Source organism: Daucus carota, chromosome 3 (genome assembly GCF_001625215.2).
Source record: "Daucus carota subsp. sativus chromosome 3, DH1 v3.0, whole genome shotgun sequence".
NCBI lineage: Eukaryota > Viridiplantae > Streptophyta > Magnoliopsida > Apiales > Apiaceae > Daucus > Daucus carota.
This window is the reverse complement of record NC_030383.2, coordinates 9,257,002-9,272,465: the sequence shown is the minus strand read 5'-3', so window position 1 is coordinate 9,272,465 and position 15,464 is coordinate 9,257,002. Positions and strand designations below refer to the sequence as shown.

At 33.1% G+C, this 15,464-nt stretch overlaps 1 protein-coding gene across 1 annotated transcript; it reads right to left on the bottom strand.

Annotated features, from left to right (window-relative positions):
* Positions 1-580: 580 nt before the first annotated feature.
* On the bottom strand, positions 581-14,892 carry LOC108214610 (uncharacterized). Its single transcript, XM_064089455.1, has 11 exons — positions 14,737-14,892; positions 11,635-13,098; positions 10,418-10,593; positions 8,367-8,427; positions 8,181-8,279; positions 7,474-7,568; positions 7,240-7,353; positions 6,358-6,425; positions 5,695-5,805; positions 3,157-3,394; positions 581-952 (listed from the first exon to the last, which is right to left on the bottom strand). Exons 2-11 carry the CDS (start codon positions 13,022-13,024, stop codon positions 839-841), a joined length of 2,466 nt encoding a protein of 821 aa, XP_063945525.1. The 5' UTR covers positions 13,025-13,098; positions 14,737-14,892; the 3' UTR covers positions 581-838.
* Between the last annotated feature and the right edge of the window lie 572 nt (positions 14,893-15,464).

Here is a 15,464-nt window from a genome sequence, read left to right as displayed (position 1 = left end):
TAATTATACAAATATTTTATACATATATAATATTAGTTGAGTTTAGTCGTAAAAAATAGTTCTAAAATCATTGTCAATACGAAGGGCCATCAAAAAAATTGACATCCGTCCGAAATATCTGCATTCGTATCTGAGTAAAAGCGAATATTATCCGTATCCGAAGTAAAGAAAATATTATCCGTATCCGAATCTGACAATTACGGATATGGATATAAGCATATCCGTATCTGAATTATTCGTTTGACAGCCCTAATTTTCACACTACTTTATTATTTACATTCCGCATGTACTGTAATCGTAATGGATTGATGTGGAGGGAGTACTGTATTCTTCATTAAGGACTTTAAGCCCCTTTGCGGAGATGGGAGTCCCTTAATTTATGAGAGCTAGAAATTTAAATATGTACAAATGATTAGAGATATGGTGAACAGTAAGAGATGTATACACGACTAGACAACGCGGATACAACTTATCAACTATCATGACACGTATTTACTGCACTAGAAATGATTTGGCAACATTCTTTGTTTTAATTCTAATTAACAAGCTTATGCACACATCTTGTCAAAGACAAGTCCTGTTTGTGTTTTTTGAACTTATTTAATCAACTTAAAAGTCGCATGTCTATCAACATCTGCAGATGATTCAGCACAACAATCTTACCAAATATCTAACAAGTTCATAACGCATGATCACCACCATACATGGTAGGACAATACATTATTATGAGTAAATAAAAACCTTCTAACACAAGTTGGTGACTTTAATTGAGAATGCACGCCGGAATGCATGAAATCTTTCACGAATACAAGGCACGGCGCCACAATGCATTGAATCTTTACTTGTTTGGAGAGAGAAAGTGCACCCGAGCAAGCGGATATTCCTTTCCAGCTATCCAAACTCCTGTTTGCGACCACTCAATATCTTCCCATTCCAGATTATCCTCCAAGATCTGTCATGGGCATTTATGATTAATGTATTCATAAAGTATCTTGTGGACAGCAATATATAACACAGTAATACTGGTATTAATTCTACCACAGGATTATCAAGCTGTGGTAGCAACAAAAATTAACCCGAATTTCTCCACGAATCCAAATAAATTATATATACTTACAGAAAGCAGATAAAACACAATTCTAATTTTTGTTTGTCATCCAGTCCCTCATGAGGATACAACACAAAAAGCTAAGATGGAAATTTACAGAAATGCCATTAGCTGTAAATGACTAAATTTTGAATAGAAATACAACCCCTAACGTCATGTCATTGGCTCATTGCGCTTATCAGAACACTAAATTCAACATTATCTCACTTTTAAAGGATAGTTGATAAACAAAACCAAGCTGATTAAGAGAGGACATGTATTAGAAAAATAAATAAATAGAAAAAAACAGTACATATAAGTTTCTGCACTTCAAGTAATGCCATCCACACAAGCGAATATGTATGAAATAGCATCCCATAACAGGTAAATATAATAATATATAACATCATGTCTATAAGCTACTGAACATGTTGAATTACATGACTTATAAAGGACTAATTATAACAGTTCGGCTCAAAAAGATATTCTCAAAACTTTTTAATAATACATTCAAGTACACACAGAACAGTGCAAGACAAGAGTCTATATTAAATAAATTTAAAATAGTTATACATAAAATTTGATCGGGTCAATAAACAGTATAAAACTTTTGTTGTTTATAATATAGTCAAAAAGGTTGTAGATTAGGTCCAATATTGTATATATAATTCTAACTACACTATTTTTAATTTTAATATAAAAATATATTTTTATAAACTAATATTAGTATTGATACTATCACAAATGTTGTCATAAAATTAAGATTCCGAAATAAAATTTTGATGTTTTATTGTATGTAAATATAGTTGCATAATTAAACAAGATTTATAATTTTAATTAAGTCAGATTATATCTTTTAATCATAAATTATTAATAATAATAATATAACAACAACAATTATAATAATAATGATCGGTAACAATCAGATTTGGTACTTTGTACCAACAAAAAGGGTTTCAACTATAATAAAATTCTGTTAGAAGTTAGAACTATGTTTGAACAAGGACAGGATTTAATTATAATTATTTGTTCAGTATGAATAATCATATATATTAGTTATATATCTAATATACTACAAAAAAATTTAGTTTCAGACAGTTTAATTTTTAGTTAGATCTTTATGAAAATTACAAAGTATTACTTTGAATTATAAAATATTTTGTTTTATTTTTTTGATTATTTAGAATCTAGGGGTGAAAGTACCATTGAAAGGGGTTTCACAATAAAGGGTATAGATTAATCACTGTTATCAACAATTTTAGCTATTTAGTATATAATGTGACTAATACCATCATACTAATCTATACTACTTGAAGCCCGTTAGGCCCATAGTACCGACCGACATACCATTAGGTAATTATTAGTGACTCTTTAGCAGAAATGTAGAATAGTAAATATAACCAAAAACTACTATCCTTGTCTTGATGGCTATAACACAGTACCACCTGACAGTATACATAAATATAACGAACTTGTGAGATCATAAAAAATGTCAGGCTCCAATAACTACTTTGCTGCAGAAGGGCCATACAGCCATTTAATTGCGTATAGATTGTTATATTTCCATTAAGGATTGTCAATTAATGAAGACTAAAATCTGTATTTCTAGAGATATAAAGCTTGTTGTAATCAAGTGTTGAATAAGTGGTTTATGGTTTCTGTATTTACAGGTTTGAAAGTCCGAAGACATTCAATATACTGAAGCAATGGAATAGTCATACTGTCTGACTGTTCGATTTTTTTTAAAAGCAGTGGAATAGTAGATTGTAACTAGGACGTATTTAGTGCTAGTAGTCCATTTATTGGATTTATATATAGCTTCCAAGTGGAGTTTTTGAGGAAAAAAATAACACGAAAATACCTATACAGTATATAAAAAGTTAAAAATTATGATATGATGCTGAATTTGTTTAGATTTTTAAAACACTTCAAATTCCTACGTGCATATGGTTTCTTAGGTTCTTTCTTTCGTATTCGTTTCTTCGGATCAATCAGGAGATAATATACAAGAAAAACAGGGTTCTGATTCAGGTAAAGAAACCAAAACAAACAGGTTAGCAATTGTATACCTCCACATGATCAAGGGGGAGCGGAATCCCTATAGACAACATCATTGGTTGGGGGAGTGGCTTCTTACAGCGTGACCATCGAAAGACATCAACTATACCATTGTCACCATCAGTTGAACTCTTCTCACCATTTGCGCCGTTAGAATAGTGACTTTGAGATCTCTCCGCTTCAGCTGGGCTTGCAAGACCCGCTATTGCTGTCTTGACCATCTTTTCTCCACTAAAGCAGAGCTCATATCTGCAGGCACGCCAATATATTAGAACGGACACATAATTTATCAATTGTGAAGTCAAATAGTGGTTTTAACTCCTCAAGTACCTTGCAGTGGTTCATATATTAAATTTTTCGATACTTATATATTTTTATAGGATGACTGATGACATATACAGTTGAGGCATACCAGTATATCAACTAGCATAACTTAAGTATGTACACTACATTGTATATAAACTTATCAAGAACAATACTGAAACGTGAAAATGTACATTTACACCTCATTACATTACTGAAACAAGGGAAACACATAAATACAATTCGGGATATGCCTACATACGAACAATAGTGATACCATACTTTAAAAATCGGTCTGGACACAGAACTATTAAGCATTATTTACTTATTATTAATCGCATCATACCAGATTTTCGAACTTGCTTCATTCTGAGATAATTTATATTAAGAAAAAAACAGTAACATGTAAAACTAGGTTATAGATATGTATATAGATAGAGGGACGGAGGGAGAATATATACATTTATATTGCAAAATGTATCTAGTGACAGTATCAACTAGAAACTTATTGTACTTCCACCAAAGACCTAAAGACAGATTAGTAAAGATGCAAATATACGTAATAAGAGACGCATGTTCTTATCTTGATTTAAAGGACTTTTTTATACTGAATTCAAATTAATATCATCATTAATTGTCTATAGGTATAAATTTTATCAAATATGTGATGCATTTATATGTGTGTGTGTGTGTGTGTGTGTGTGCAGTGATTCCAGTGAGAACAGTTGTTCTGAACTAAAAGTGCACAACTGTTTTGCAAATATTTTACTTTTTGAATGTCCTATTGTTATGCAGCAGAACAATAGTTTTCTCACACTAAAACGTGTTCTCCATAGAGCGTGACCCTATATATATATGAATACAAATCATTACGATCACATTCATTATATTTAGTTTGTGGTACAAATTAGTATATAACCTGCCAGTGTTAGCATCTTGATAACTTTTCTTAACATTGGTGAACAAAATGAGAGTTCATGATTTCTATACTATAGGCCTTGTTTGTTTCCACGGATTTATAGTTACACAGGAACCCACACTTACGTGGAACTAGGTTACAGTGTGTGTCTACTGTGAAACTCAAAAATACAGTGTTTGGTTGATACTTTATACAGGTCATGTAACTATAAAATTTTGACAATTTAGATAATATCAGATTAACACCTTATAGACATATAAATAAAATAAAAATGATTTGAGTGTACTATAAAATAATATGAATGCTAGCGTAATATAATAAATAAGATTTATAAAATATAAAAAGATTATTTGAATGAGATGATATATTAATATAATATTAGTAATATCTAAATAAAAATAAATAAAATATATAATAAAATTTATGTTTCAAAATCTGAGATGAAAAATAAATAAAAATATTATAAGATGGATAAATTATTAATGTAAAACACACATATATAATAAAATATAGTAAATATTATTAAGGAAAAAAAAAATATTATTTGTAATAATTGATATATGTAATATGAATAGATCCTAAATAGAAAATATTATATTATTAAATAATTAATTTTGATATAATATAATTTTTATAATTTAAATTTTGTAATTTGACCATGATATATCTAAATATGTAAAATTATAATATTTTAATAAAAACTAATAAAAAGCAAACAACTGTGTAACCCAGAGTAACCACGTTTCAACTATGTAACTAGGTTACACCGTTTCACAGGAAGTTGAGATTCCATGGAAGTCTAGGTTACATTGTTTAATTTTAATATCATATAACCAAACACTGTAAGTGAGACAAGTTCCAAGGAAGTCTGGGTTACTACGCTGGGTTACAGCCTACCAAACGAGGCCATAGTGTCACATCCCCTTCCAAAACTGTAGTTTCGACCTATTAAATAATTAATATTGACCGACAAATATGCAGGTTCAAGCAGTTTCAGAACAAGTCCATATTGGTGCACAAGGTTCGTTTATGCATCCAATCTTTGAACAGAAACAATGAAAATTACTAACTATTCTGGTTTGTGGTTTAACCAATTGGAATAACAGTCCTCTCCACTTAAAAATACTATCAACAATAAATGGTGGGAGATCCAAAAACTTAATTGTTCTACTAGAAGTACTTTTCAGGTCACAGTTACATTATTCTATCATAATCACTATTAAAGTTGTTACTAGCAAGTCATTGACGGCTTATGAATGTTGACACCTCAGTTGCTGATGATGATTCCAACATGGAACAGGCAAACACTAATCAAACAGAATTATACCTGCAATAATGACTTTCCAGATACAACACTTCTCCCATTTTCAAGCGGGCAGATGTAAAAAAGGGCTTTTTCAGACCCTTGTCAGCAACAGCACTTATACTGTATTTGATCCTGGTATGTAAAACATAGAAACAGAGGAACAGCCTCATTATATTAGTGAATTTGGAACCAAGTGTGAAATGGATTTCTGATGAATCAAATCTGTTAATGCAAAGAACATCAAGTCAAGAATTTGACGAATTCCCAAAGAAGCTTAAACAATTCAAATACTGAAAGGAGAGCGCTGGGTAGTGCTGAAATTTGTAGGCCAATTTTTATGGTAAAAACGGATCTAAAATTCATCGAGAAATGTACAACATTGCCATTTTATATATCAACATTAAAATTACAACATATGTACACTATATATAAATATTGATGACGAGCATTCCAGGAAATCATAAAAAACCAAATTGTTGATAATTGACTTTGATCTTGCAAATTCTCACAAGCTCTATTTGAATAAACTGGGATCACAAATATGTATTCAGAACAAGCTTACGTAGTTGCCATAACTTTTGGAGCAAACTATCTATAAAGGAAAGACATTATCTATTCTCAGAAATCATTGGGCATAAGCAAAGATCATAACGTAAAATCAACAGAGGAACATCCAGATCATACCAAGGCTCGTTACAGAGGTTGTACTGTATCGTAACTTCACGTACAAATCTCTGCTGCCTCAATGCATTCTGTAGAAAGAAGAACAAATAAGTGAATATATTTACACACACTCACTCACACACACACACACACATATAAATGATGCTAATAAGCGGATATTTACTTCTAGAGCACCATTCATTTTGATCTAGACATATTCTAACTGTCCCGGTTCATGATAACAGCACTAACTCGTAGATCATCAACGAGATCGAATACCAAGTTATATTCTAACTAAAAGTATTGACTTTTACTTTTTGCCATAACTACCTGAATGAGAATTAAAAATGCTTAAACAACCGGACTCTAATGAAAGATTTTCTGCCAAATTATTAATTTTGACATGAATAATTTTGACAATCCGACAAGGTCGGTCTACTAGATCAATAACACAGATGAGTATCCATGTAATTGAACAAAAGGGATCCTACGTTGAACATGAGAGTATGAAACAGGTTCCTAGTCTTGAGTTCCAACTAACTATTCTTAAAGGAGGAAACTGCAGCGCACAACCGTACACATACCTGTGGTGTGAACATAGTACTTCCGGAAAACAGAACATTTCATGATACAGATATTATGATTTGAATTACTATGCCATAAGTTCTTATACATAATTTGTTAAGAGCTTTTAACAAAGACAGTGTGATGCTAACAGCGAACAAAGCTATATTATTACAAATATCTGCTGCAATAGAGTTATGCTAAAAGATTAAGTTGATACGAAATTCAAAACATTGTAATTAGAGACATATTGGCGAATCAATTATTTATGCTTTAAAAAGTAAGACCAACACAGAATGCTAGATTAATTATTGACTAAAATTAGATAAAATTTGCTACCGAAGCTGCAGCCCTTGTAGTCATTGTTCTTTCCACAACCACCGGCGCAAGTGTTGGCTCAACTGTTGAGGTATGAGTAAGACATGGCTCGAGATCGATGGTTCCACCTCCTTTCTGGGGTGAAAAAATATGGGAAGGAGAGAGAGAGAGAGAGAGAGAGAGAGAGAGCAATCTCAGCATTTATCTTAAATAAAAGAATTAAAGTGAACATATTGACTACAAGTGCTTTTTTACCTTCACGATCCAACAGCGCTCCACACGATAACTGCAACCAATAGCAGCTCCCCAAGCACGGGAACGGACATTGTTCCTCAAAGTAGAAATGTAACCTAGAGTAATTTCCATATAATATGTTCAAACAAAATCAACTACATTTTGAAGGTAAAGAAAAACCAATGGAAATAGGTCAGTCGCTTCAGTAAGCGAATAAAGTGCCAAAATACTTTGCATGCAAAAATAAAATAAAATTAGATCAGTGTTCTAAAGATGGCTATGTAACCCAGACCCAGAGTAACTTTTCAGTCCCTAGCTCTTGTAAGCAGGGTCCTTACGCATTTCCCTAGGCTGAACCTAGGCAGTGTAATTTTATATATCAACATTCGCGAAGCAATATATTATAGCGACGTATGTGTCTCAAATTTCATGCTGCACGCCCAAGAGTTGTATTAAGAAATTGGCTGTATTTGATAGATATGTCCTACCATATTTATGCCAATAATGGTGTTGAAGTTAAAGCATAAATAATAATCTCTACCCTTCACCATGCGCATGCGAACATAAACATAATCTAATATAAAGCAGACAATTTATGTTAAGTCATGCATAATACTTAAGTAAATCAAACATTTCCAGATCAGTTATTTATATAAGCTTTTCGCAACATGACAACATTGGCACAATGGGAAACTACTTTAGGCAAATTATGTTGCTTATAGACTTACAAGCTTGTGGAGGCAAGATTCTAATCACAGCTCGTAACTCTTGAATAGCAGATGGGGGAGGAGAGGCAGATGGGCGACAGTAGCCCGTGTGCATAAGTACTGATAAAGCAAAAAAGCACACATTTTAAACCACGAATAAGAAAACCATACAGCCTAGACGAACATACTTCTCATCAATCCACATACCCGCAACAAGATCAGAGTCATCAGTGTATATATCAGTTCCCCATAACTGGCCACCTCTAACCTGAACAGGCAGCAAAAGACTCAAAATTTCATGTATACTGGGAGACTGGAAATTTTAAATGCAACTCCTTATATGACACATAGATACAACAAAAAAAAAAAGAGGAAACAAGAAAGATGGAATGAGAATGGAAGAAAGAGACTAGGAAGAGATGATCATCAACCACGTTTGGTGGTCCACACTGCTGACGTTTCACGTAATCCCCCAATTAGTTTGTCAGACTATTTCTATTTATGAGACATAAATGTTTTTACAGAAAGAACAAAAATCAAATATAGCTACCACCAGAAACATAAATATATCTGAGCAACAATTTCTTGAGCAGCACATTCAAGAAACCACGCAACAATATCTAAACAACTCATTTAAGAATCAAATGCTCAAATGAAAGTACATAAATTCACACACAGACAGTCTCCATAACTTCAACGATATCATTACAGATACATAAATATAGTTATGAATACTGTCATAACTCATAATAATATACAACGGTACAAGAAAGAAAAGAAATACTAAACCGATCACGGAGGAGACCATGCAAGAATTTCTAGATAGTTAACACTGATCACACCTCAAAGGACATATAAACCAGCAAAGAAGACCAATCTTATATTGTCTGACACTCTGACTTTTTCTTAACCATGACGAAGAGAAGCTAACAATAATGCAATCAGTATGTTCAGGGAAGAAAATTTTCTTCAAATATTCTTAGCAAACTAAACTGTGCTCAAGTATAGAACAAGCCAACTTTGCACATGAGCTAAACATTCATGTGTTTACCCTTCAAAAGTCATAACACCATAGCAAAGACGTGATAAATTTACATGTGCTCTGTTATACAATTTTATTCTTGACGAACTGTCAGGAACACTACATTAGTAACAGTATTAGTAGTATGAATGTATGTGTGTTAGTAATGGTAGTACGGTAATTGTACTTACCAGTGCAATGACTCTATTTACATGTCAGTTTATGCATTGAGAAGTAATTATTTCCACCTGCATTGAGAAGAAAACATTTCCACCAACCCTCTCTCTCCCTCCCTTACTCCCCTCCCTCCCTCCCTCCTTCTTCAAGCTAACGCTGTTCTTCTCTAAACTAATCTGCTAGATTTACCTTAGCTTTCTCAATTCCTAGTTGATAAACACAAAAATACACCAAAAACAAATATAAAACTTAAAAACCCTATAGTTCCTGATACCAACAGACACCATTCATGCAGAATATGCTTCGAAATTCAAAACTCAGAAACTTATATATTTAGTCAGAAATATAAAATTAATATTATTACACCAGAATTTAATAATTCAACTAAGGAATTAAAAAACCACAATTCATTTTTATTAGAGAATTGACCAAATTCAGAATGACCTGCTGAACCAAGAAACTAGTTTAAATCTCAGAAAATAAGGACAACCAATGGAAACTTGTTTAAATCTAAAATCATTTAAAAGCAGGTCAACTGCGAGAGAACCCCACAACAGTAACTATGAATAAGTAAGAACAAGGCAAAATGCAGCAAACATATACTTTGAGAGCAGTCATATACGCTAATATTTGCGTCTCGCAAAATCCAGTAAACAAGATATCCATATATCCTTAGACTGTTAGACACCAACATCAACTGCCAAAAGATACATGAAACACTGTTTTCATAACTCAAATCCTTCCACTTCCCTTCTGCAGTCAAAGGGATTATAAATTATCGTGAATTTACAATAGGTGAAGCACAGTTTTCCAACCTCAAATTATTCCACTCCTGCCTCTTATTATATATATTATGTACAATATAGAACACCAGAATGAAATTTGATGAAAATGAATGATACAGTATTTTATCATGTAATCCAATAATCAAAATGGCATCTTAGATCGGTTTACAGATATCACTTGCAAAGCAAAAAATATTTATAAGCCACATTTAGATGAGTAGCTGCACAAAAAACTAGCCCCTAATAGGCCAGAAAAAAAAAAGTTACAATTTTACCTGGCGATTTGTGGCAGTAACATGCTCAGCGGGTATCCTGATTTCCAGTGTAGGACCATTCGGGGGGCTTGCAGAAGATTTATCCGCTTGGGAGGATTCATATTCCTTCCACAATTTTGTCAATTCTTGCAGACATTCACCAACTTTGTAAGTAACAACTGAAGCATCATGCTTTGCTGCAGCAGTAAATCCCAAAATCACAAATTAATAACCTTGTAACATGATAAATACAGAAATGCATCTCTTGATAATCATCAGATCAACCATCGTATACACTTAAAGAAAATTACAGAAGTGCTAAGAATGGGAAATCAGAATTTACCCCCAGATCTCAAATAGTAAGCCATGATTATCGGAAAAGTTTCTGATCGAGGAGAATATTACCAATTTTTCAATTAGTAATTTTTCACGTAGACCTTCCTTAAGACCAGATCTTAAAGGCAAACCTGCTTTTTCAGTCTCTTAGATCAGGGTGATAGATCTGACTAGATCTTATATGAGAGCTTTGCTTATGGATATATTCCACTAGAAGAGCCCAGATAATCAAATTACGTTAGAGTACAAACAGGACTCAGGGAACTTTTGTCCAATAGCGTATTTTGCATGGCCATTCCACATTACTACAGGTGCAATTTGGTACTTTGAATAGGAGTAGCAGTTTCGGTTTTCAATTGTAGTTTTGTAACTGGGTTTTTTCGGGTCGGTCTAATTTCTTTTGAAATTGATAAATTAAAGGATATAAGATTTGGGTTTTTCTAAATGCTATTATGGTACTTCAATAATTTACAAATAATTTGATGATCTTGATTTTTATGGTATGTGCGCGTTAAAGAGTTAGCCGCTCACCTCACGGATCTATATATTTAATAAACTAAAAACATTACTACTCTAAAAATAAACTTAGCTTGAGGCCAAAAAAGTAGCATATTTAGCAGAAAAACAAAAGTACCATAAAAATAAAAGTATATATGATAATTTAAGACGAAAATAGAATTGAACAAAATACGAGCAAGCTAACTTCTCTTATCCAGTAAATGATTTTGCCAGCTTACCTAGAGACCTGAAACGGAAAAAAGAACAAGAAAAATTAATATAATAATATGGGCTCCACCGAAAGATGAACAAATATGACAGAACATATAATTTTACGAGTTGGACAAGAAGAGCAATATATATCCACCCCAGCCAGAATCATAAAGTAACTTTACTGAGTAAACAAACAAGGATAAAGTACCCTTCATTCTCCTGAGCACGAGACTTCGATCGAGGATCACGATTTGCCAACGGACTGCCCCTAGGGCGTAACATCCTCTTACGCTGCTGAACTCCATAGCTGAACGCATCTCTTTCCCTTTCAGCAACACCTTCTGCATCCACAAACCCATCATCTGAGTCTTTATCATAGCATCTGCTGCTCTTTTCAGCTTGGTCTCCTTCCATGTCAACATCTTTTTCTTTTTTCAAGCCTTTAGCTTCCTTGTCCAAACCTTTCCCGCTCTCAGTTTGCTTCCAGCCATGATGATCTTTCTGTTTCTTATGGTCTCCTGATGAAATATCCTGATCCAAAACCCTGCGAGAGACATCCGACATTTCCTTTTGTGGAATCTCTCTATCAGCTCCATTCCATGTGTCTCTCTTTGTATGATCTTTTTCTCTCTCCTTAAACTTATCCTTATCTTTAGGAAGATCCTTTCTCTCCCTATCAAACTTATCCGCTTCTTTCTCCTCCCGTACTGATTCTTTGCCCTCATTACTAATGTTACCTAGTTGTAAGTTACTACGGGAATCGCTTCTTTCTTTATCCCTATCTCCTGATTCACGGTGCTTTCCTTCCTTCCTTTTCCTATCTTTATCTTTGAACTTATCATCTGCCTTCAAATCAACCTTGTTCTCGCCAACAGCCTCGTTAGCTTCAGAACGATCCCTCTCTTCTGTAGTGGAGCCCTCCTTTCCAACCTCTGGTGGCCCGTGCACACCAGTTCGAGAGGCATGCCATGTATCTACATTCCCACCAGGGATATCAGAATACCTCTTTCCCCTGTATTGTTCTTTTGAATCTTTCCAATTCAATTGACTGTTTCCTGTATTGTATGCTTCCTTGTCTGTTTTTATCTCACTTTTATAATCAGGATAAATTTCTCTCTCGTATTTACTTTCTTTATTATCATCTCCTCTACTTTCAAATCTGACGTCCTTATCAACTTTAGCAGTTTGATATCCTTCCCGTGATTCTGTTCTCACTCCCCGATTGTCATGCTTAATGTCCCTACTGCTATCTTTGGATTCTCTCTTCTCAAATTTATTCTCTGAGGTAACAGGATGATCAGAACGTGAAACATGCGAAGATGATGAGATTCGAGATATTGGCAGTAAAGGCGACCTGTCTGCATCACGTGATTCAGTTCGCGGAATCTTTGGCGCCCGAGCATCATGACCCATGTCAAATAATGAATGGTACTCGCTCATAACTGATGAAGTGATCTTGGAGCCAGCACTTGGGTAAGAAGCAGACTCTTCATGAGAGTATTTAGTCTCATGTGGATATTTCAATGTGGAGGGATGACCTCCAACATCCTCATGCAACTTCTTATTTGGAGTACCACTCATACTCGCAGCTCAACGCAAAAACAGATGGCAGATAGGAAAACACTGTGTAATAGTTGGAAGATTCACTCAATCGCCTGCACAAATGGGCAAATACAAGACACAATCAGTACTTTATGTAGAGAACAACTTTGCTGTTAACAAAAAGATTGTGCCATTGTGTGAATGTAAAATACTCCTACACTCCAACAAGAGTTGAATCCCAAGTTATAAATGTTGTTATTAAAAAAATACAAAAAAGTAATAAAATAATAATAATTGCTCTGGAGAATATAAAAGTGGTGGTAAGAAATTATGGCTTCACATGACATTACCATAAGAAGCTTGGAAGTTTAATCATTATATATCATCTTTTAAAAGCAGACTAGTCCGCAACAGAAGCAAGTTACAATTTCATTAAAATTGTAATACAAAGGTTACAACGAGCATGCACCGGCATACAGAACGAGTAAAAAATCGCCAAAGACCTAGGCCACTTTAGTGTCAAAGCCTCGACTAATAACTTTAGCAGAGATACAAACCAATCTTACGTCACTGCAACTGAAATGACATGTGATAAACTCGAACCAAATAAGGTGCCAGCAGATCCATATTTTAAGTAAACAAATCACACAGACTAAACGTGACAAACAAGTAAATTTCTTCTGTGATTCTAAATGTTGAATCTTTAAAACCTAGCTTCCATATCAAGTATCAACATATCTAAACGCTTGGCATAAATAATCTACAAACAAATGAAGAAGAAACCCTAGATTTAATGTTTCAAAAACAGTGAGAAATTCATACAATGAAATGAGAGAAATTCCCAAAACTGCATCTATATATTCAAAAGACTCAAACTCTTTAACATCTCAACACAAAAATGCAAAATGCTTAATTTCACACAGAGAGATTCAATCAAATCAAAAAAAAAAAAAAACTCAAAGTTAACAACTTCGACATAAATATCATAAATTCATAGCTGAAAAAATTAATTCGAGGCCATAACAGTCTATACATACAAAACACTATAACAATTAAAAATAAGAACACAAAAGGTAACAAAAATGCAAGTAAGAATATATAACTGCTAGTTACATATTAAGTATATTTTACTGAGGAGGTAACTTTGGTTTCAAACCTCAATATATAATTGTAACAGACTACATACCAATTTTATGTCACTGCATCTGAAATGAAACATGATAAACTTGAACTAAAGAAAGCGCTAGCAGATCCTTATTTTAAGTAAACAAATCATATACAGACTAGAAGTAACACACACGTAACCCTTCCATAAATTAAACTCGAATATATAAAACCTAGATTCCGTTTCAACATAACTAAACAATCAACATAAATAATCTTCAAACAAAACAAGAATTAATTTTCTCAAAAACAGTTAAATTCATACAATTACATGTACATATTCAAAAGACTCAAACTTTTTAACATATCAACACAAAACTGCCAAATCCCTTGATTTTGCCCAGCGAAATTCATCAAATCAAATTCAGAAGGCTCAAAGTTAACAACTTCACGCCGTAAATCAACATCAATTTCATGAATTCATTGCTCAAAATATAAATCAAGGCATTATCAATTTATACATACAAAACATCATAAAAATCATAATAGAAAACACAAAGAGCAACAAAACTGCAAGCAATAAAAGATATAACAGCTAGTTACAATCTTATAGATACGTGTATCAAAATTAATGCAATTGAACATACTTATAATCGTCCGAGGTCGCAAAGCAACTCACAATTCGCAGCGACGAAGATGTATGTATATGTGCTTGTATCTATAGCTCTGTATGAAGGAGTGAACAAGTATTTTATTGCTTCGGTTATATATGGTGAATTGTGAAGTGGGCTCTTCTGGGCTTTGTTCTTTTGTCTAGGCCCATTAATTTTGATTATTATGTCAGTTTAGAGATTTATTTAACTATGTCTCCGTAATTTTTATGGGCTTTCGCCTATCTTAGGCCCAGTATGGGTGTCAACTGTAAACTTATACGGTAGCTTTATGATAGTATGTTATTATCCTTGGGCCACGGGGAATCTGGAGTCAGACCTAGACCCATTTGAGAAATGAGAATCGGGGATTGATAGGAAAATTAATTGGAGATCGGATATTATTTATTTGTTAAGAAATATATTAATTATATCATAAATTCTATAATTTTTCATATTTTAAGTAGTGTAGTATTTTAATTTTTATAAATTATTATATATATTTTGATTAAGAAAACTTATAAGAGTTAATCAGATTTCAAAAATCATATCAGTCAATTACATTATAGGGGATTAATCGGTTGAATTGAGGATTTTTGGAACCTTGATCTACAATTAGGTATTGTTTTTATTAATAGGTAACATATTTATTTTGTTTTTGTAATCTACAATTAGATATGACGTGAACCAGTTATTAATGACCGATAATCTAGAGTTTTTAATTT